At 63.4% G+C, this 22009-nt stretch overlaps 1 protein-coding gene across 6 annotated transcripts in view; it reads left to right on the top strand.

The window, feature by feature from the left end:
• The window catches only part of MROH1 (maestro heat like repeat family member 1), a 69216-nt gene extending 47214 nt beyond the window's left edge, over positions 1–22002 (top strand). For 2 of the 6 annotated variants that reach the window (XM_081266769.1, XM_081266770.1), the window contains 30 exons: positions 968–1078; positions 1370–1514; positions 1598–1638; positions 1933–2074; positions 2323–2375; positions 2653–2760; positions 2944–3063; positions 3219–3341; positions 4074–4220; positions 4297–4323; positions 5186–5308; positions 5562–5641; positions 5880–5994; positions 6103–6198; positions 6732–6836; positions 7184–7399; positions 7621–7756; positions 7934–8046; positions 8984–9136; positions 12335–12489; positions 15350–15515; positions 16004–16197; positions 18954–19091; positions 19351–19465; positions 19859–20005; positions 20148–20336; positions 20637–20792; positions 20867–21170; positions 21259–21324; positions 21648–22002. In XM_081266769.1, coding sequence (XP_081122895.1) covers positions 968–1078; positions 1370–1514; positions 1598–1638; positions 1933–2074; positions 2323–2375; positions 2653–2760; positions 2944–3063; positions 3219–3341; positions 4074–4220; positions 4297–4323; positions 5186–5308; positions 5562–5641; positions 5880–5994; positions 6103–6198; positions 6732–6836; positions 7184–7399; positions 7621–7756; positions 7934–8046; positions 8984–9136; positions 12335–12489; positions 15350–15515; positions 16004–16197; positions 18954–19091; positions 19351–19465; positions 19859–20005; positions 20148–20336; positions 20637–20792; positions 20867–21170; positions 21259–21324; positions 21648–21733 — 3870 coding nt within the window. In that variant the 3' untranslated portion in view covers positions 21734–22002. Of the gene's footprint in view, positions 1–967; positions 1079–1369; positions 1515–1597; positions 1639–1932; positions 2075–2322; positions 2376–2652; positions 2761–2943; positions 3064–3218; positions 3342–4073; positions 4221–4296; positions 4324–5185; positions 5309–5561; positions 5642–5879; positions 5995–6102; positions 6199–6731; positions 6837–7183; positions 7400–7620; positions 7757–7933; positions 8047–8983; positions 9137–12334; positions 12490–15349; positions 15516–16003; positions 16198–18953; positions 19092–19350; positions 19466–19858; positions 20006–20147; positions 20337–20636; positions 20793–20858; positions 21171–21258; positions 21325–21647 lie in introns of all 6 variants that reach the window. The other 4 variants (XM_081266771.1, XM_081266773.1, XM_081266774.1 and 1 more) reach the window with 3 other exon arrangements.
• The last annotated feature ends 7 nt before the right edge of the window (positions 22003–22009 follow it).

A 22009-nucleotide genomic window follows, 5' to 3' on the forward strand; every position in this document is an offset into this window, starting at 1 on the left:
CTAGGGAAGGTCTCCGCTTCATCCTTTTCAACAGTTCTTGTGTCCCAGTTTTACTTGCTGTTTTATGGCTGTTCTGCGTCTGCCTGACCGTGCGTCCCTCTGTTGGTCTTTTAGCCTTTTTCATTCGATATGTCCCCGTCCTTCTTCCAACCAGTAGTTCCCCTCCACATCGCCACCTTCCTGAGTTGGGTCCTCTGTGTCCATCGCGAGGATCTTGCACACAGTATTTCTGGGGTTCTTTCTGGTTCTGGGTTCATGCTGCTGATGGTGCCCTTCCTTGGTGAGTCTCAGCTGAGACGGGTCCCTGGACTCGGCCTGATACTGTGTTCGTAGTGTTCGTTTCTGACGGTTTAGTTTCTTTTTAACCCACGTGTTTTCTTTGTGATCTTTAAAAGTCTCCAGGTGGCTGTCACGGCTACTGTGACTTGTGTGACTACCTATCAGAGTGAGTCTGGCCTGCTTGATTTCTGCTCCTCCAGTTTGTTGAAATGTCCCTTCTGGCCTAATGGTCAGACTTTCAGAGTTGCTCACAGGGTTTCCTAGAAAGTTCTGTGTTTTTGTAGCATGATTTGGAAGCATTGCTAGGGGGCCTTCACATCACTATTTCTCCACGTGGCCTTTGGTTCCTAAGTCGAGGGTAGCAGGAGTCTCCCGGGTCTGGCGCCGATTTGCCCTTTCTCTGTGGTTCATGTTTTGCGTTTGGAGTTTCAAAGTGAGTGGACGGCTCAGAGCACCTGGGAGCACAGAGTCGTCGTCTTGTGGGAGCCTCTCCATAAGACAGAGGACCGCAGCACCCAACCGCCTGAGCCGCCTGGGGAGGTGTGGCCTGGGGAGACTTCAGCCCAGCGCCTCTTCCTGACTGTGGCGTCCCCAGGTGTAGGAGGCCAGCCAGGTGGCCCTGGTGTGACTGCCTGAGGCGGCGCCCTCGACCTGGCTCACGCACACTCTGGCCTTTCACCCAACCCAGCCTGAGAAGCCAGGCCCTGATGGCGAAGACCTGGCAGCCGCTGACAGCGTGCGGGCCGTCAGTGTCCGTACCCTCTACCTGGTCAGCACCACGGTGGACAGGATAAGTGACGTGAGTGTCCAGCCTCAGCAGGCCCTGCCCGGGCTGCCCTCACCTGGCTCTCCCTGGGCCCGCCCCTCAGCCTGCCCACCCCAGTCCTGGGTGACAGGTGAGCCGGGCCTTGCTCAGTGCTGCCTCCCTAGGGCAGTGCTCAGAGTCCCCTGACCTGCAGCAGGACAAGTGACTGGCACGTCCACACCTGAACTCTGCTCAGAGAGAGTCCTGGGCAGCCCCGGGGAGCGGCCCTGTTGGTGGGCTGGCTGCCCTGGCACTGACCGGGGCCCTCCGGGGCCTCTGCTCCAGGTCCTCTGGCCCTACCTGATGGAGTTCCTCGTCCCCACGCACTTCACCGAGGCCCTGACCCCGCTCTGCCGGAGCCTGGTGCATCTGGCCCTCAAGAGGCAGGAGGCGGGGGCAGATGCCTTCCTGGTTCAGTTCGAGGCCCACGGTGCGCACTCCCCAGGCCCACCCTCACTTGACCCCGCCCTGTGCCTGTCCCTCTGAGTGACTCTCTCTGTGTCTCTTGTCCAGCCAACCTCCCGTCTCCCTACGCTGTGACCACCAGACTGCTGGTAAGCGCCGCTCTCCCGGCACACCAACGGGCACCCCCCCACCCCCAGCCCGCTGCTGGCTTGGCCCCAGCGCCTGCCTCCTGTGTCCCTGAATCTCGGTCCCTGTCCACGTGGCTGCCAGGGCTGCCTTCTTGGTGGGGAGCCACCCACCTGTGGCTTTCTTCCCGGGTTGGGCAGCGGCACCTGTGCAGATCCCTGTGGCCCTGGCGTGGTCCAGCTGAGCACCTCTGCAGGGGCAGGTGTTAGGAGGACGTCAGCTCCCTGCTCAGGACGCTCCTACCCCGCGCCCCCCAGGTTGTGTCTTCCCACCCCTACCTGGGGGACGGGCGTGGGGCCGCCTCGCTGCGCCTCCTGAGGGTCATGCGCCACAGCATCCACCCTTTGCTGGCTCAGCCATGGGAGACGGCCGTTCCTCTGCTGCTGGAGCACCTGGAGGGTGAGGCCGGCCTCTCCTGGGCCAGGGGCTTGGTCCAAGGGAGGGTGAGGCCGGCCTCGCCTGGGCCAGGGGCGTGTGGGTTTGTGAGTCTGAATGGACCCTCCTGGCTGTGGTCCAAGGCAGGGTCCTTACAGACTGCAGCCGGGGCACAGGGTGTGGCCGCCAGGGCTGCAGCCGGGGAGGTGTGGGCAGCCGCGGAGGCAGGCCTGCTCGGCAGCCCGGGCTGACGGGGTGCCTGGTGGTTTCAGCGCACACTGAGGAGACACTGTCCCTGCAGCAGTGGGAGGAAAAGCTGCTGACGGTGAGAGGAGGAGCCGAGTGAGAGTGGCCTCTCTGTCCTGGGCAGGGCGGGCTTGGGGGACAGGCCCCGGGCTGTGCCTTCCCGGGGCCACACTGTCTGTCCACTTGGTGGTGTGGCTGGGTGAGGGGCACAGGAATGGGGGGTCTTGGTTGAGGATGGCAGTGGGCCTCCGCTCCAGCAGCCCAGGACCCAGGGAGGGCCTTCCCTCCCACCCGCGCCTGCCGCAGGGCCGCTGCCTGCCCCCCCAGCCAGCCCCTCATGGCTCCCTCGTTGGCAGTTCCTGCGGGACACCCTGGCCGTCGTCTCTGACGACACCTGGACCTGCCAGCTGAGCCTGGAGATGCGCAAGCGGCTGCCAAGTTACAACAGGGTGCCCCAGGAGAAGGTGCTGGGTCGCGGTTGGGGCGCGTCCCCCTGGGAGAAGGGAAAGCCTGAGGCCCACCTCCCGCTGCCTAGACACTCTGGGTTCTGCCCTCTGTCCTCGGGCCTGCCACGTCCCCTGGGCAGGACGGCACCATCTCCCTGGGTGAGGGAGCAGCTGCAGCTGAGCCCTGTGGCTCTGTTCCAGAACTTCCTGTACAAGTGCCTGGGGACCGTGCTGGCCGCGGCTGAGAGCAGGGAGGTGGTGAGGAAGAGCCTGCAGGAGCTGCTGGGAGCCGCCAGCTACCAGCAGCAGGCGGAGCACGAGGTGGGCGCCCAGGACAGAGCCCTGTCCCGAGGTGCAGGTGTGTGTGTGGCGCCCCGTCTGCACCCCGGCGTGTGTGTGCCCCTTCCCACACCCAGCAGCGGGGTGGGCTGGGGCCTCCTGGCCCAGGCATGAGCACCGCTGAGTGTCTATCCCAGGGCCTGGCCTGCTGCTTTGGGATCTGTGCCACTGCCCACCTTGAGGACACTCTGACCCAGCTGGAGGACTTCATAAGGTCAGATGTGCTCAGGAAATCCAGCGGCATCTTCAGCATCTTCAAGGTAAGGGTGGAGGACCGTCAGGAGGATTCCCCTGCGTGGCCGCCACCGTATGTTTGGAGGTCTGGGGCGGAGGGCAGGGGTCCTGTCTCTGAGGGCGCTTTGTCTTTTCACAAGTTTGAGGCTGTGGGGTACAGTATCCTTGGACTTGGAAGGAAGCCCACCCCTGTCCTGCAGCCGCGGGGCTGACAGGCGCTCCTCCCTCTGCCAGTCGGGATGCTGAGGGGCCTCTGGGAGTAGTGTGGAAGCCCTGGAGCTGCCCGGCAGGCCACGCCAACCTTTTCCCCTTCTGGCCCGCAGCAGCTGCTCAGAACCACGGCTAGATTTAAGGAAGGACTAGTCCACTCCTCCCAGTCCACACTCTGGTCTGCAACCTGGCCATTGTCCCTCATTTTGGTCCAGTGACTGCCTCCAGGACAGAGGGCTGGTCTGCAGCTGCTGGGGCCAGAGCAGGGCCTGAAACTCTGTTGCCTCCGGCAGCAGGGCTCCCCCACTCTCCTGCCTGCTGGTCCCTCCCCTGGGCGCCACTACCTCAACCCTTCCTCTCTGCCACCTTCCCAATAGGCCCATGTTGGCCAGCTGGCCTGTCCCCCTGCCGTTATTCCTCTGGTGTCACTGGCTGGCTCTGGCCCCTCCTCTGCGAGAACCGAGGGATTTAGAAATAGAGTCTGCATTGAAGACTCTGCGTGGGAAAGCGAGAGGCGCGTGCTGACCTCCTGCTTCTATGCCCGCCAGGATCGGGGCGAGCAGGAGCTGGAGAAGGTGAAGAGCGCGCTGATCCTCTGTTACGGGCATGTGGCCGCGCGGGCCCCTCACGAGCTGGTGCTGGCCAAGGTGGAGTCGGAGGTCCTCCGCAACATGTTCCAGTGCTTCAGCACCAAGGTGAGCGCCGCAGCTCCCTGGGGGGCTGGCACTGACACCGGTCTATGTCTTAATTGGTCTCACTTTCTGTTGTCAGGTTCTGGGAATAAAGGTAGAAACCAAGGTACAGTGTGCAGGACTCGGGGGTGGCCTGTGCTTTCCCGTCTCTCCTTGGGCTGGGCCGGGCCGGGCTGGGCTGGGCTGGCTGCAGGAGCAGAGCCAGGCCGGAGCTCACGGGCACCTAGTGGTACCCCGAGGGAGGCTCTGTCCCCTTGGAACAGCCCCCCTTGTCAGGGCCAGAGTAGCTGAGCTCCTGCCTTCGGGAGGGGCTGGGCTTTTGTCACCTCTGAGCAGCCAGCCCAGGGCCACATGCCAGGAGGACAGGTGGGCCACCCGCTTTGAGGCACAGCCCCCACATCCCAGGGACAACCAGGGTCCCTTGGCTCTGCTCCCTGCTGCTTTCAGGGCTGTGACTCTGGGCCCCGCAGCATGCGGGCCGGGCTGAGCCAGAACCAGAGCAGGAGGTCTGGAGGCCCCCTGGTCTCACTGACCCTGATTTCTGGCGTCTCTGGCACTAACCTGACCAGACCCACGTGGGGTGGGGGCAGCCGACCACCCTTGGAGAACACAGCCTTCTGGGGCTGGCTGGCCAGCGGGGGCTGTTCTGGCTCCTTTTCCAGCCCGTTAGCCTGGGGGCTGGCCCTCTGTCCCCAGGACGGCTTTCCTCACTCTCTGAGGCCCACAGCAGGGGGCCTCACCCAGGCTCTGCTCCCACCCCCGTCTGACCACACTGAACTTCAGGGGCCTGGGGCTTCTCTGACAAGGAGGGCTGGCTGGAGGGCCCTTGAGGCCCAGAGTGGCCATGTCAGTGGCTGCAAAGGAAAGGACGACGTGTGGGCTAGCCTCTGCTGCTGGGCTCAGGCCTGTTGGCCGCAGAAGTGGCCACCCCTGGAACTGAACAGCACCGGGGGCGGGTGTTCCTCCAGGACCCAGCCCTGAAGCTATGCCTTGTCCAGAGCCTGTGCATGGTCAGCCAGGCCATCTGCAGCAGTGCGCAGGCCAGCTCCTTCTACTTCTCAAGGAAAGCAGAGCTGGTGGCACAGATGATGGTGAGCTCTGGCAGAGCACGCTCTGAGGCAGGGTCCAGGGGAGCAGGTGGGCCGGCTGGGGCATTGCCGACAGGCAGCGTGGGCGAGGCCTGGGGAAGACTGAGGGGGGGACACAGGTAGGTGGCCTGGGGACGGAACACAGGGTTCTGTGGGGACAGACAGCCCCAGCCCTCCACGTGGCCTGAGGGGTAGGCTAAGCGGGGGAGGAAGGCGGGCGCCTCCTGATGACCAAGCCCTGCGGCTGCCTTGCCAGGAATTCATCAGGGCAGAGCCCCTGGACTCCCTGAAAACACCCCTGCGGAAGAAGGCCATGCTCGCCTGCACCCACCTGGTGTATCCTTCCTGGCCGAGCATCGGCAGGCCGCGCTGGGTCACCAGGGCTGGGTCCTGGAGGAACACCCGCCGCCAGTGCTGCTCAGCTCCAGGGGTGGCCACTTCTGCGGCCAGCAGGACTGAGCCCACGCCTGTCAGCAGCTCTGCCGTCCTTGAAGGACCAGAGACTTCTGCGTCGCTGGGCTGGAGAGGGCCCTCTGCAAGGGTGACTGCTTGGGGCCCTTAACTCCCCGTTCAGCTCCTTGGAGCCAGCACTAGAGGAGCAGGCGCGGGCAAACGTGATCCATGGCTGCCTACACAGTGTCCTGGCCCTGGTTCCCGAGCCGGACCGGGAGGATGGCGGCAGCCAGCAGGTACTGCCGTGTGTCTCTCGCCCTGGGCATGTGTCCACTGGGGCAATGGGAAGGCCGCTGGAGGTGGTGGGTCACCTGTGCGGCCCGGTGTCCTGGCTTTCCTTCCAGTCCCTGTATCAGGACACGGTCCGTGCCCTGGAGGACTTGCTGGCGGGCCTCCTGCAGCGGAACCTGACTCCCCAGGGCCTACAGATCATGGTCGAGGTGTGCGGTGGGGGTGGGGAAGGGCAGTCTGCCAGGCCCCTCCCTGTTTTCCTGGCCCTCTCTCCCCACAGGGGTACCTCAGTGTGATACCCTCTGCAGTGGGTGGTCTGAGCAGGCAGGCAGCACTCCCGTCTGGACAGCCGTGCAGGGGGCGCGGCCTGTCCCTCTCCCCCACTGCGTGGTGCTGGGATGGAGAAGCATGGGTCCTGGCGTAACTCCTGGCCATGGGGGGCCAGCAAGATGGCAGGACCTCGACCTGCTGCAGCATGTCTCCTCCCTTCATGGTCGTAGTGGGCTGGGGTGGACCCCTTGGTTGAGGAGGACACCCTTCTAGGGCCAAGGTGGACTCTACGTGTGCCTAACAGGCCTGCTTTACTCTTGGTCACCTGGGGTGGGCAGCGTCTGTGAGCAGACAGCACCGGGGTGGGGAGGGCTGACCCTGCAGGGGTTCCGAGCTGGCCCTCGGGACACAGGCTTCTGCTCTTCTGGGCGGTCCCCAAGCTGGCACCTGGGTGAAGTCCCTTCTTCCTCAGCACCTGAGCCCATGGATCAAGTCCCCAAAGGGCCACGAGCGGGCACGGGCCTTGGGCTTGAGCACCCGCCTGCTGCGGCACTTCCGGCAGCACCTGCACGTCAGCGTGAGTACAGGCCCCTGTGGGCAGGGAAGGGCACGGCCACTCTGCCACAGCTTCACCTGCCCCACTTCTTGTGGGTCCCTTGGCTTGGGAGCCCCTGCATGTGGCCCTCGTCCACGGAGCACCCTGCAGGCTCCCTGGCCTTCCCCCTCGGTGCCCCGGCTCGTGTCTCGTCCTTTTGCCAGGACCGGTCCTGGCCAGGAGTGACCCTGGGGTCTGTGCCCGGGCCGCCAGTCGGACGGGCTCTTCCCGCTTGCTCTGTCATTGCCTGTCTTCGCCACGTCCCTGTTGAGAATGCGGCCAACGACCTGCCCACGGCCCCAGGCCCACAGCCCGGTCTTGCCTTCTAGAGCCCTGCCTTCTCAGCAGCAGCGACTCTGGGGGTGCAAAAGCAGCGGGATCCGGGGGCTTGGGAGAGCCCGGGGGAGGGGCAGCTGATGGGGCCAGGCCCTGGGAAGCGGAGAAGGGCCGAGCAAGGAGGAGCGAGCCACGAGAGCCGGCCGGGGCCCTGCTCCGTCCCAGGGCGTTGGCCTTCCAGAGGAGGGACTTCCCAAGGACGTGGCCGAGTCAGTAGAGTCCTGTGCCTCCTCCCCCTCTGCTGCCCACGCAGGGGCCTCCCCCTGAACCCCTGACCACCCTTCTGCCTGCCCATAACTGCTTCCCCAGCAACTGCTGTGCTCGGGGTGCTAGGTGGCCCAGGTGGTCAGTGGAGCCGAGCAGGTCCCCTGTGCTGGGTGCCAGCGGTGGGGACTGTACCTGCCTGCTCTGGCCTACCATCTCCCCCCAGGCTCTGGTGCCCTTCCACAACCTGGGCCTCCTCGTTGGCCTCTTCTCCCCGCGGTGTGCCGACCTGTGTCCCGCCACCCGCCGGCAGGCCGTGGACTGCGTCTACACCCTGCTCTACCTGCAGCTGGGCCACGAGGGTGAGCCCGGCAGGCAGGGGAGGTGGCTGTTGGCCAGGCGGGCGGGCAGCGGGAGCGGGCGGTCCTGGGCCAGGCCGTCCAATGCCTTTCTGTCGTCTACGTCCTTCCCCGCCTGCTTGGCCTGGAGTTCAGGCTGCTCGTCCCAGAGGACCTCAGCCTGGCCCCTCTGGCCCTCAGGGTTCTCCCGAGACTACCGCGATGATGTGGCCGAGCGGCTGCTCGGCCTCAAGGACGGCCTGGTGCACCCTGACCCTGCCACCCTCTTCCACACCTGCCACAGCGTAGCCCAGGTACCTGCGAGGCATATGCCTGAGGAGGAGGGCTGGGGCTGCCTGGCGTCTCTAGGCTGTGCTCCAGCGCAGAGCAGGGGGCGAGGGTGGGGACCTGTTGCCTTCAGACGATGTGTCGTCTGGCCCAGTCTCGGGCCCACACCTCCCGGGCCCCCAGCGCCTTCCTCCTGAGGCACCGTCGGCCGTGCAGAGGGGTGTTCCGGGTGGTGAGGCTGGGCCTGGGGCAGGGAGCCTCACAGCCAGGCCTCCTGCACTGTAGGCTCCCGAGCAGAAGCCCGATGGCCTCTCGGTGTGGTGCACATGGCCTCTCTGGACAGCGGAGGGCTGCCTTTGGCTTCTGGCCTGTGCAGGGGCCGAGGTCCTTCATCCCCCAGCAGCCTGCACGTGGCTCTGTGGGGGTGTCCCCTTCGCCCCATCTCCTGTCCTCCCTGGGCCCTGTGACTAGCCTGAGCTATCCTGTCCCTTCCTGACCCTAGCTTTCCTGGTGGCTACTCAGAGGCCCAGCAGGGCTCCAGGGGATGAAGAGAGTTGCCCCTCTGCAGCCCCATGTTGCTGCATTCCTGTTTTCCCTGGGAGGACCCTCATGGGTCTGAGTCTGACAAAGGAAAAAGGAAGGACGTGGTCACCTGCACCCTTTCTGAGGGGAACAGAGACGCAGCAGGGGCCAGGCAGGAGGTGGGAGCCAGTGTTTTGGCTCAGGCAGCTCTTGCTGCCTCTTGACCCTCCCCTGCTCTCCTCGCCTTGACCTCTGGCCACCTAGTGCCCACAGGAGGAGGAAAGGGGCTCCCGTCGGCTGCTGAGCTGCAGGGGAGCCAGGTCCTTGCGGGGGCTCAGGGGCCATTGCGCAGGAGGAGGGACTTGCCGATCCCCTGGGGCCTCCCTGAGTGAGTGGTGTCTGGAGGGGCCTGGCCTCTTGGTTCCGCGTCACCCTTTCTAGATCATTGCCAAGCGCCTTCCGCCAGACCAGCTCATCAGCCTCCTGCTGACCATGTTTGAGGGTCTGGGAGACCCCGACAAGAACTGCTCCCGTGCAGCTACGGTCATGATCAACTGCCTGCTGAAGGAGCGGGGCCCCGCGCTGCTGGAGAAGGCGAGTGGGCCCGGCATCGGGGGGTGCAGCTGAGGCTCGGAGGCCCACCGCGGGTGGACTGGAGGGGGAAGGACCAGCTGGAGGTGAAGGCTGCTGGGCCTGTGGCTGGTCCAGTGCTACATGTGCCTCATTCTGTCATCCATTGTCCAGCGGTGGGCACTGGTCGCTCCTCCTGCTTGTCATGGGGGACGGCAGTGAGTGTGCTGCGTGGGCGCCTCTGCAGGCCCCACCCTTGGTCCTTCTGGGGGGATTCCCAGAGTGGGGTTCCTGGGTCTTGGGGTGGCCTGTGTGACGACCTGAGGGGCCTCCCTGCTGTTGTGCACGTGGCCGCCACGCCCACGTTCCCGTCAGCGGTGCCCGAGGCTGCTGTGTGGGCATCAGTGCTCGTCGGCTTCTGTTTATCCTTTCTGTGGTGGCCCCTGAAGGCCGAGAGGTCTGGATCTGCCTTCCTGTGACGGTGGCTAAGGCCGACTGCCCGTCCTCTGTGGAGAAGGCTGACTTGAGCCTCGCACGCTCTCTGGCCGGGCTCTCCTGGGTTGAGAGGTTCCATTCCAGGCACAGGACCTGCAGGCGCGGGGCTCGTGCTGCGGGTCACCGTCTTGCTGGGGACCTGCCGCTTGGTGACGTCCTCCAGCTCCTGCTGGTTCTGCGGCCTGTGCTCTTGTTGTCACCTGCAAGAAAGGGCTTCTGTCCAGAAGCCTTCACCTGCCTTGTCCTCCAGGGGCTTCCTTTAGCCTTGGGTCCTTCTGTTCTGGACAAAGGTAGGCCCTTCATGGACCTGACCTGCCGAGCCAGGGGCAGTACTGCTGACCCAGCCTTAGCGCCTGGCTGCTCTGCGCCTCGGCTGCAGTCACCCCTGCAGCTGGGCTCTGGCACCATGGGCCTCTAGTGCTTCGGTGACCCTCTGGGGACCTCGTAGAAACCGAGACTGTGTCTGGGCACCTTGGCACACGCCTGTGATCTCAGCGACTCAGGAGGCTGAGGTAGGAAGGATAGCAAGTTCCAGGTCAGCCTCAGCAACTTAGTGAGACCCTGTCTCAAAATGATAAACACCAAGGGCTGAGGATGTGCTCACTGGTAGAGCCCCCTGGGTCAGAGGAGCAGGGCTGTGCTGCGCTCTGGGGGCCCGGCCTGCTGTGGGCTGGGGGTGTGCCCTGGGCGCCCAGGGAACATGAGAAAAGAGGAGATCCCAGTTAAAGCTGACCCCTGGGAGGGCAGGTGCTGCTGATTGGACTGTCTGGGAGGTGCTCAGAAAGTCAGACATGGACAGCCGGGCGCGGTGGCCACGCCTGTGAGCCAGTGACTTGAGAGGCTGAGGCAGGAGGATTGCAAGTTCCAGGCCAGCCTCAGCAACTTAATGAAACCTTGTCTCAAAATTAAAAAAAAAAAAAAATTTAAAGGACTGAGGATGTAGCTCAGTGTGAAGCACCTGAGTTCAATTCCCAGTGCTAACAAGGTGAAAAAAAAGAAAGAAGAAAGCCCGACACGAAGATAGTACGTGGCCCACTCCCAGGTACACGCATGCCCAGGAGAATGAAGATGGGTCCACTCAAAACCTTGTGCAGAAATGTTCATGGTAGCAGCACCTAAATGTCCATGTCAGTGAACAAATGGACAGCAGCTGGACCTTGGAAACAGCCCCATGTGAAGGAAGCCAGACACAGGCCACGTGCCGTGCAGCTCCATTGACCTGGAACGTTGGGAACCAGCAGACCACAGAGACAGAGGGAGGCTGGGGGCTGGGGGCTGGGGGCTGGGGAGGGAGTGGGACTCTGCTGTGGGCAGTGTTCTCGAGTGGCTCCTGGACTGTGTCTCCACGAAGCTCTCCGTGGAGGTGGACAGAGAGGTGAGGGTGCTCTGCAGGGGTGCATGGCGAGGGGAGGACCCTCCGCCAGGCTGGTGAAGATCCACGAGCCCAAAAGAGCCTGGAAGGTTGGGGTACAGCCTCCACCGGGCAGTGGGCTGCAGCCCTCACTCAGGGGGCAGGGTCTATGCAGGACCTGGGTGTGTGAGGCCATCCTGGGGCTGTGAGCGGGACAGTGAGCGTGGAGGCCAGACATCCCCAGCCTCCACACCAGCCTTCACAGCTTGCCACAGCCCTGCAAGGCCTCACCGAGTGAGGACGAGCCCTGCTGGCAGCTCTGCGCCTCCTCCAGGGGCCGGAGGTGCCCAGTGGCAGAGCACAGGAGGCACACAGTCAGGAGCCCACATGCTGTTCCAGGTGGGACTCTTGGGCCAGCCAGAGTCCACCGAGCTGTGGCAGCCACCTGTCAGGCACAGGTGCGGCCAGAGGAGAAGGGCCCAGCAGTGCATTTGCCAGGGGCGTGCCAATGTCAGGGAGCTGCCACCCAAGCTGGGGCCAGGCAGTGACTGGGCCTCCCGAGCCTCGGGAGTGGGCAGCACCTGGCCTGTCGGCTTCCCCCAACACCTCTGAGTGTCCTTGTTGGCCAGGGCAGGCCCTTCTTCCTCTCCAGCTGCTCAGGCCATTTGGTGAGTCCCTCTGCCGCAGCTGGGAGGTGACCCAGCCTAGACAATGTGCCGCTGGCCTGCTGTGTGCTTTCCAGGGGCTCGACCTTGGCGGAGGGGCACGGGCACTGCAGAGGCTGGAGCAGAGACTTGCTGGCCAGCACCCCTGAGCCTGGGGACCCACCTGTCCATGTTCCCCACTGCTCACTGCTCTGGGCCGCAGCAGGACCCTGCAGACCCTGGTGGGTGTGTCCAGGTCCCACCCCCTCCTTTCTGAGGCGCCGTTGTCCTCTCCTGTCTTCCCCGGCCCCCAGCGCGCCGCCCAGGGGAGCGGTCGGAGTCACACGAGTTGGGCCTCCAGAAGTCTGTGGGCCTGAGGCAGCGTCCACTGTGCCTCCTGGCCCGCAACTGCCCTCCGCGCCTCGTCGGTTCCTCTGCCGTCTCCCTTCCTCTGTCCTGCTCCTGGTGCTGGGGTGGACCCAGGCCTCATGGGCAAGTGCTGTCACCGAGCCCAGCTCAGCTGCTCTCCCCGTGGAATCCGCTCTCCATCTCCTGGGACCACAGGAGCTGCCTGGGCCTGGGCCTGGGCCAGCAGCTGGACGCTCTGGTTTCCAGGGGCTGTCCCCCACAGCCAGGCTGTCCTGGTGGCGTGGGCCTGACCTGGGTGTGCCCTCATCTGTCCTGGTCTGTGGCCTGACCTCCACGTCTCCCTCCTGTCCTGTCCCCCTGCAGGTGCCGGAGATCGTGAGTGTGCTGCGCTCCAAGCTGCAGGAGACCCAGGGAGAGCACATCCTGCCGGCCGCCCAGCACAGCCTGTACCTGCTGGCCTCCCAGCACTGCGCGGCCGTGGTGTCCAGCCTGCTGGGCAGCCCCCTGCCCTTCGACAGGTACCCAACGCCGGCGGGCCCTTAGGTGGGGCTTTGTCGACCAGCGTGGGAGGTCCTTCCTGTGTGGCTCAGGGCTTGCTCCCCAGCCCCCAGCCTACCTGTGTGCCCAGCTTTTCTGAGTGGGTCCTCAGGCCCAGGCCGTGGGGACGGGAGTCCTCTAAGACAGGCCTGCCTCTAGGCACTGTGGGGCTGTCCCTCACAGCTGCTCAGGATCTGGCTGAGGCCCTTCCCAGGTCCGCCTGGCTGCTAGGGTCCCATCAAGCTCCCCACCGGGCCCCGTCCTGGCCCTCCTCTGTGGCCCCGGGGCTGCCCAGCCGGCTCTGACTGCCATGGCTGCTAGAGGCTGGTCCGCAGGCCGTCTCCGTCCGGGCCTCCCGGGGCTGGTCTTCTGCAGGGCACCCACCATCCCTGGGAACATCCCCCCATGGCCCTGCTCACCTTGGGTCCCTCCAGCAGCTGAGGGACTTGTGTCCTCACAGGACATTCCCCAAACTCACCTCCCGGCTCCTGACCGCAGGCACCCTGAGCTTCCTGAGGGCTCGCTGGCCCTGCCTCTGTGGCCCACCACTGCCCGCCCTCTGGGGCCACTGCACCCGGGGCGCACCTGTGAGCTGCCGGGCCTGGTCCTGGCTGCGGTGCTGACAGGGACAGCCCTGGGCCAAGGGGTATCGTGCCTGTGTCCCTCCTGTCGGTGTCACCCTGAGTCACAGCTGTTTCTGACAAGTGCCTTGAAGGCGGCCCGGAGCTGTGCTCTGCCCCTGGCAGGGCGGGTGTGCCCTGGCGCTTGCCCCTCGCCAGCCTGTTGTGAGGGCCCCACCAGCAGGGTCTCCTCACCTCTGCTGCTCCCATCCCACGGTTAGACAGGGGACACTGTTGCTTTGAGCACAGTGTCCTGTGTGGCTCAGGGCTTGCTCCCCAGCCCCCAGCCTACCTGTGTGCCCAGCTTTTCTGACGGCGTGGCATTGCTCTTCTCGTGTGTGTGTGTGTGTGTGTGTGTGTGTGTGTGTGTGGTGTGCTGGGGTTGAGTGCAGGTAAGCACTCTACCACCAAGCTTTCCCCCAGCACTTCTCACGTTTTATTTTGAGTCAGGGTTTTGCTGGCCTCCAACTTGTGATCCTCCTGCCTCAGCCTCTCAAGTCACTCTCTTGTGCAGTCTTCATTTAGTTGAATTTCACTACATATTTACCACTGGGCTTGCTCTTTTTGCATTCCGTATGTCTTTTTCTGTGGGGGTGTAAATGTGTGCAGAGGGCACGTGTGTCCTGGTTCCTTCTGAGGCCACTCCATGCTGGCAGACCTTAGCACCCCCCGCCGGGGGGCACTGCTCAGGCACGTCCTCCTGACATCTGAGTGCCTCCTCGCTGCTGGCTGATTGCCCCACCTGAGATTCCTGGAAATGGGTGGGACAGAATGGATGCCCCCCTGGCTTTTGCACCATGTGTGGCTGGGGGACGCTGGGGGCAGCTTGTTCTTCAGGGCTGTGTCTGGTGCAGCTCACTTTCCTGATTCCAGGTGGTGGACATCTTGGGTTGTTTGTAGTGTGGAGCTTTTAGGGACAACAATCTTTAATACCTGCGTATCTCCTGCAGGGTACAGGTGGGGTGGCTGTGGGTGGTCAGCAAGCTGCCGGGCAGGCCAGCAGCTGGGTGTGCACCCTGTGTGCCAGGAGTGGGCTTCCCGTCTACAAAGGTCAGAGAAGACCACAAGGAGATTCCAGTTTCTGTGCCTGCCTTGGAGGGCTCAGGGCCACCGGGCCTCCCCCACACCCTGGCACCTCCTGGCTGGCCCACTGTGTACAGCCCTGGCACAGCCCAGGACCCCTGGTCCAGCTGGGCCTGGCTTCTCTGAGCTGAGCTGCCCGGGGACTTGCCTGTGCTGTGGGCGGGTCCATGCACCCCGCAGGCTCTGGGATCCCCACCACTTGCCTTCATCTCAAGTATGATTTCTAGCATTTCTTTGGCAAGAATCCTTTAGTGATGAATCCACTTATGTTTACTTGAAGGTGTCTTTGGCCTTCCTTATCATTCCTACAGATTGTTTATTTTTGATACTGGGGATTGTACCCAGGGGCTCTCTACCACCAAGCTCCATCCGCAGCCCCTTTTAATTTTTTTAGTTGTAGTTGAACACAATACCTTTATTTTATTCATTTATTTTTATGTGGTGCTGAGGATCGAACTCAGCGCCTCGCACGTGCTTGGCAAGCACTCTACCGCTGAGCCCCAGCCCCCCTTTTTACTTTTTATTTTGAGACAGAGTCTTACTGAGTTGCTGAGGCTGGCCTCAGATTTGCCACCCTTCTGCATCAGCCTCCCAGGCTGATTCTTTGGTTTTCTTTCAACTTTACTATATCTTTAGGGTTTCTAGTTCCCATTAGACATTTTGAACTTTATAGTGATTTCTCTGATCACAAACCTGACTGATTCTTCTGAGTCCAAACACCTATATCCGTGAATGCATGGGCCTCTTTCTGCTACCCGTGGCATCCAGGTGATCTCCCGTGCTGCCTCACATCCCTGTGTCCTGGTCCTCTGTGGCCACGAGCTGCTCCTGGACCCTGCCTCCTTGAGAGGCTGGTGTTTCTGGTGGCGCCCCAGCAGTGCCTGCACCCTCCTGCCTCGGGCCCCGGGTGCAGGCCTGGAGCCCTCTCCCAGCCTCTCATTGCCCCTGTTTATAGACCTCTGAGGTCGAGGAAAGGGGGGGTTCACATCTCAGGTCAGGATGCTGCTTGCCATCTAGCTGGAGCTGAGGCTGCTGTATCTGAGCACCGGGGAGCCGGGGGCTTTAGTGCTGCTGGGCAGAGGCCCAGCCTGGGTGCCAGTGATTGTGGTTCACGGTGACACTCCTCTCGCCTCTCCAGCCACACCTGTGCCCTGTGGCGGGCCCTGGCCGTGCAGCCCAGCCTCACCACACAGGTCCTGGAACTGCTCCTGGACAAGATGAGCAGGGACGTCCCCTTCAAAGAGAGCCGGGCCTTTCTGCTGGGCAGCAGCCCTCACCGGGTGGCCACGCTGCTGCCCCTTGTGGTGAGTGGGAGCTCCAAGGGCACCAAGCTCCGCACCCCGCAGGAGGCCTAGGCTCCCTCAGGCACCTGGCAGCTGCATAGGGGCTCCAGGGCTGCAGGCGCCGGCCCAGGCTCGTAAAGCCTGGCAGGTGTTGGCCCCCAAGGGAGCCCATGTCACGTTTCATCCTGTGGAAAAAGTAAGCCAGCCTGGCCACATTTTAAGCGGTAAAGCAGCTGTGGGAATTCCTTCCTCTTCCTAAAGAACCGAGAATGGGTGACCCAAGGCCCCTCCCAGGGCCACCATGCCTCCTGTCCCGGGAGCCACGCTGCTCAGAACCATCCCTGTGGTGGCCCCGGGGTTCCTCCTGCCTTCCTCTGGCAACCCGAGACCTCTGTGGAACCCATGCACATGGGTGCATGCCAAGGGGTGGAGGTTTGTGGGGTCCTGGGGTCAGAGAGCAGAGGTCGCTGTGTCCTAGGGGTTGCGACCCTGCTGGGGCCTCTCCCCAGGCCACCTGTGCACTGTATGAGGTCCTGTCTGCCCCTGCCTCGGGGACTGCGGTGCTAGAGCTCTACCCCCAGCTGTTGGTGGCGCTGCTGCTGCGTGTCAGCTGCACTGTGGGTGTCCAGCTGCCCCGGAACCTGCAGGTCAAGGAGAGGAGGGGCACTGGCACAGCCCCGGCCAGGAGCCTGGAGCCCTGCAGGTAAGGGCTGTATGCTGTGTGCTTTGGAGGCAGGGAGGGTAGTGTGCCTGCTGCCTGGCCCTGAGGGGAGGGCCCAGGAGAGTCTGCTCCCAGGGCTGGCACTGCCCATCGGTGCAGGGTTGGGCCGTCGTCCTGCCCAGGCACGTTTTGTGCTGGGGGTGAAGGCCCCCCTGTCTGCAGTCCCCTGGTCTCGTCTCACCTGTGCAGCCAGGACTGGGGTCGGCGCTGGGTGGGGACAGGGGTACTGCAAGCCCATGCAGCAGTGCTGACTATGGGTGGCTGCCAGGGACTTCGCAGGGAGCCGCCTGTGGTCCAGGATGTTACTCTCGCGGTGGGGGGGGGGTGTCTCTGGGCATGGCCTGGAGCCTGCATGGAAGGAAGCTGCCCTAGCAGAGCAGCCTCGGGGTATGCCAGGCTGCCCTGGGCTTTGTGCAGCGCTCCTGCCCAGCCCCTGGGCTGTCAGGGGTTGGGCTCTGCCATCTCTCTGGAGTGAGCCGAGTCTGAGGGCAGGTGACCAAGGGCGGGTGAGGCAGAACCAGCCAGTGGACTCGAGGCTGGGCTGAGCTGTCCTCAAGATCTAGCAGCATGTGTCTCTCTCTCGGGCTTGCCGTTCCTGGTCCTTGGGGTCATTTCTGGGCTGGCATGGGGACACTCAGGGTTACCAACAGTCTGAGCAGTGGAAGAAGACACTCCATGAGGCAGCCTGGCAGTGCCACGTGAGCCTGGACATTGGCGAGCCCTGGGTTGCCATGCCCCCACCCTGACTGCCCTGCCTCCAGCCCACCCAGGTGTCCAGGTTTGGGTGGGCACCTCAGCCAGGGACACATGGAGGGGGAGCCTCAAGTCACCTACCACCACCTCCAGGGGCTGCTCAGCCTCAGGACCCACTTGCAAACCCAGCAGGTGCTGGTGCCAGGGCTGGCTTGGTTCCCTGAAGACCCAGTGGAAACTGAATGGGAAGGAGCAGCTGCTGGCCCGGCCAATCCCGGGTCTGGCATGCTGGACTCAGCTCCGCCTGTGAGCGTTCCCGGGAGCCCTGGGCCCCAGACATTTGCAAGGCCTGGCTGACAGGCCGTCCGCTCAGGAGCCAAACGAGGCTCCTTGAGCCAGAGCCAGCTGTCTCCCTTAGGCACTTGGTCTAGCACCCTGCCCCTGGCTCCCTTGTGGCTCACGGCTAGCCCTGTCCCGTGTGGACGGAGATGGGATGCTCTGTATTAGCTGCAGCAGCTGGTGTGGCTCTCTCTGCCTGTGGTCAGTGCAGGCTGCTCCACATCCAGGGCCCAGGACCCCGGACCCCCAAGCCCAAACACCAGACCTCCCTTAGAACCGAGGATTCCTGGGTGCCTACTCAAGCACCCCCTCCCCACCCCAAGCACACAAGGCACTGGCCCAGGTGGTGGCCAGCAGTGAGCCACCTCAGGATGTCCCCAGGGAGGTGGCTGGAAGGAAGCCCCAAGCATCGGCTTCCTCCTGGAGCCTCTGCCTAGGTTTCTAGGCTGTGGTTCTCCAGCCCGACCCAGGGTCCTTGCCCCCAGGAGCTGAGAGGGCCCCACATGCATGGGCTGGCAAGGCCTGCCCTGAAGCCTCAGCAGTGCCCCTGCCCGCCCGGCTGGACACCTGAACCCACTGTTCCCCACACTCCCAGCACACCATAGCCCCCAACACAATCACAGCCTATCAGGGTAAACAGAAGGCTTTTCAGGCCCAGCACTTGGCAAGAGGTGACCACTGTAGTGGATGGGCTGTCACATGGCTACGGTGTCACCCATGGTGGTTTCCTCACACTGCCCTTTCAATGTCTGCCCGCAGGGCAAGAGCTCATGGGGATGATGCCTCACGGACTCAGATGTACACAAGCCATTGTAGGGCCTAACCTGAGTGGCCAGTGAGGAGAGAGGAAGGCAGTGGCGTGGGAACCAGACCTCTGCCAGGGATGGACTGGTCTGGGCGAGACCACAGGCCTTAGTGATGCTAGAGCTACCTGCAGAGAGGGCTTATTGGAGCAAGGCCCTGGGGATTGTGGTCTCGGTCTCATTTCCTGTTGCTGTTGGAGCGTGAGCCTCAGGTCTTCTGCAAGAAACTGGAGAGCCAGAGATCTGGCCCAGCCCCCTGCCTGTGACCCCCAGCACTGGGGCCATTTTCTGCTCCCTCACCTGGTGGCCTTGCTTAATCCCTCGGAGTGGGGCAGAGGCCCTGGAGTCTCCCAGTGTGGACATAGGATCTCACTCACAGACACGAGTTACCCAAGGCTTTTGAGGGGCAAGAACTGGCTGTGTGCAGGTCAAGACCTGGGGCCGCTACTCTCATGGCCCAACAGTGCCTGGCTTGGCACATCGCAGCAAAGGTGCTTGGGAGAGGCTGGAAGCTAGATGTGGCCTCTTCCAATGTCCCTGCTGCAGTTATGGCTGAGGAATCCAGAAAGGCTGGTGTGGCCAGGTGGCTCTGCCTGCACCCGCCAGTGGCTATGGCTGATCCGAAGCTCCCCACCGGGCCAAGAGATGAGGGTCTTTGTCTCAGGCCCTGCATCAGTCATGCTGGGCACCCAAGGACCTCCCTGCAGTCCTAGGGGCTGGGCAGCCCTGGAATTCCTTCGTGTGTGTGTGTGTGTGTGTGTGTGTGTGTGTGTGTGTGTGCGCGCATGCGCCTACAGGGCACTGCACACAGGCTCAGCTCCCCAGGCCCCTCCTGGCCCCAGTGGTAAGAGACACATTGGGCCCCAGGCGGGGCCCACCGAGCTGAGCCTCACACCCTCACAGCTCTGCAGTGGACGCGCTCCAGGCCCTGCTGCTCCGAGGTGGCAGCCAGGACGTGGCACAGTGTATGCAGTTGGAAGGGGGCTGGGAGCTGCTCAGGACCTCAGCAGGGCACGAGGAGGGGGTCACCCGGCTGGCCAGGTAAGCAGGCCAAGTTCTGCCCAGGGGACATCTGAGAGCCTGGGACCCCTGGAGCTGCCTAGGAGGGGCATCCATGAGCCGGAAGAGGAGGCCATGGGAGGGGGTATCTGAGAGGAAGAGCTGGAAGGCTTGGACAGGGCTGGCTATGCAGGGTGAGGGGTGAAAGCGCCCTTAGGTGCACGTGAGTGGACTGGACGGGGCCTGTGGGCTCCAGGCAGGCTGATTCAGCCTCGGAACCTCTGGGGGCCTCCCTCCCCAGTGCCATGGCCCGGTGTGCAGGGCCCCGGCTCCCCCTCGTGGTGAAGGCGCTTGTGTGCACGCAGAACAGCCCTTTCGAGATCCAGAGAGTCGCCTCCACCGCCTTCCTGGCTGAGGTAGGACCCTGAGGGAGGTGGGGGTGGCCACGCCTTCCTGCTGGGCACTGGGGAGACACCATCACTGTCTCATAACTAAGTAGGAGCCCACAGCTGGTGCTGCCTCCCCAGCCCCTGTGGCGCTCGCTGGCTCTTCCTGGCATTTGCCCTTGGTGGGCCCAGCCCGTAGACTGGCAGACAGAGCTCCTCAGGCCCTTGGTGGCCACTGCCTTGGTCCTCCTTAAGGACTGCAGAAGTTAACACTTTGGCCAGGCCTTGGCAGTGGAAGGCCAGGGTGGCGATGTCAGTGCAGACCTGAGGGAGGAAGGGGATCCCCAGCCTGTCCTGGACCCCCTGTTCTGCTGCAGTATTCTGGTAGAAGGCAGCAGGTGTTCACGGTGCCTTTGCCCCTAGCTGCTCAGTAGCAATGTGGTCAATGACCTGATGCTTCTGGAGTCCTTGCTGGACAACCTGGCAGCTCGACAGAAGGACTCAAGTACCAGTGTGCGGAGACTGGTGCTGCGTGGCCTGGCCAATGTGGCCTCTGGCTCCCCGGACAAGGTGGGTCCAGCAGGCCATGGCTAGGTTGTGGAGATCCAGGTGGAAGTGGACAAGGGTGGTGGCTGTGTGCAGCTGCTTGGGGCTGGGGGACAGTGCCTGCAGGGGCTGGGAGCAGAGCCAAGACTGAATGCAGGGTTTCCAGGTGCGAGCCCACGGCCCCCAGCTCCTGACAGCCATGATCAGCGGGCTGGACGACAGGGATGACCCACATGGCCTGGTGGCCCTGGAGGCCATGGTGGGCCTGGCTCGACTGCTGGACCTGGTGGCACCCTGGGACCTGCGCCTGGTGCTGCTGCACACAGTGATCCGCATCCGGCCCTTCTTCGACAGTGTAGGCCAGCCACAGTGGGGTTGGGTACTGAAGCCAGCGTTCATGGCCCCTGGCCAGTCCCTGCCACTTCCCCATGGGTCCCCTGAGCCATACTTCCACCTGTCAAATTAGGCCCCAACAGGTACTGTCTCCCTCAAGCCCCTAACGAGGAGTTTTTCTGTGGCAACCTGAGTTCTCTTCCCAAGCCCACGCACTACATGGGACAAGGAAGGATGGCACCTGACAGGGGCCATAGCTACAGGCTGCAGGAGGGCCAGGGGGAAGGAGCACTGTAAGGTGACAGGGCCACACCTCCGCCAGGAGAAGGTGGAGTTCCGAGAAGCATCCATCCGCCTCTTTGGGCACCTCAACAAGGCCTGCCATGGGGACTGTGAAGAAGTCTTCCTGGAGCAGGTTGTGGGCGGGCTGGTGCCTCTGCTGCTACACCTGCAGGACCCTCAAGCCCCTGTGGCCAGTGTGAGTAGCTGGTGGGGGAGGGGTGGGGCCTGGGCCGGGTGCGGGGCTCAGCGCGGTACCCTGTAGGCCTGCAGGTTTGCCCTGTGCATGTGCGTCCCCAACCTGGAGTGCGAGGAGCTGGCAGCCACCTTCCACAAGCACCTGCAGGAGGGACGCAGCCTGCACTTCGGGGAGTTCCTCAACTCAACCTGCAAGCACCTGGTGAGATGGGCACACGGGGGAGGCCCTGCCCAGGCGAGGCTGTCCACCCCTTACTGCCTTGCCTGCCTCTGCAGATGCATCACTTCCCTGACCTGCTGGGCCGCCTGGTGAGCACCAACCTGTTCTACTTTAAGAGCACCTTGGAAGAGGTCCGCGCTGCAGCCCCCATGTTCACAGGTGAGCGCTGGCTGACCTTACCCCCCCCACACCCCGACCCTGGGGCCCACCTCCACTCTTGCCACATACCTAACCCCACCTGCTGCAGGGTTCCTGGTGCTGCATGCAGAGCCTGAGCAGCAGCCGCAGGTGGACCTGGAGCAACTGATTGCAGGTGTGTGCCCCCACAGCCTGAGGCCCCTCCCCCCAACCTGCCCAGCTCTGCTGGGGCCCAGTGACCCTGTGGGCATCTGTGGGGACTAAGTGATTTTCCTGGATTTCAAGATTTTTTTCCCTGTCACTGGTGACCTCATCGTCTCTAGTAATTCACGGAAACTTCCTAACTGTTCCAAAAGAGCTTAAAAAACACTAAAAAAGGAAAAACTATCTTTCCGTTGGCTCCCAAGCCCTTCCAGCAGAGCTCCGTTAGGAAGGCTGTGGGCGGCCCCAGGAGCAGGCGCAGGGCGTGCACACAGCCGCCTCTCCCTCTGTCCCCAGCCCTGCAGCTCCTGCTGCGGGACCCAGCACCCGGGGTCCGGGAGAAGTCTGCAGAGACGCTGGGCCGCCTGGTGAAGTTCGCCTGAGGCAGACCAGCAGCCGACAATAGTACAGTGTGCCTGCACCTGCCAGAGGAAGGCCTCCTCGGACCCTTTGCTGCCAGGCACTACCCAGACCCAGCCCCTGCTGGTGGGGAAGGTGCCAGGGGCCAGACTGGGCAGGGCAAGCCAATGAGCCCCCACAGGTCTCCCAATAAAGCCGTTTGCTCCTCAGTGGGTAACAGGGTGTAGTGACGTGGCCCCTCCTTCTGGGACAGGCCAGGAGGGTGTCCCAGCCTGGTGCAGATGTCCCCCCAACTCCCA

Source organism: Spermophilus citellus, assembly GCF_964194105.1.
Source record: "Spermophilus citellus genome assembly, chromosome: 14".
NCBI classification, from domain to species: Eukaryota; Metazoa; Chordata; class Mammalia; order Rodentia; family Sciuridae; genus Spermophilus; species Spermophilus citellus.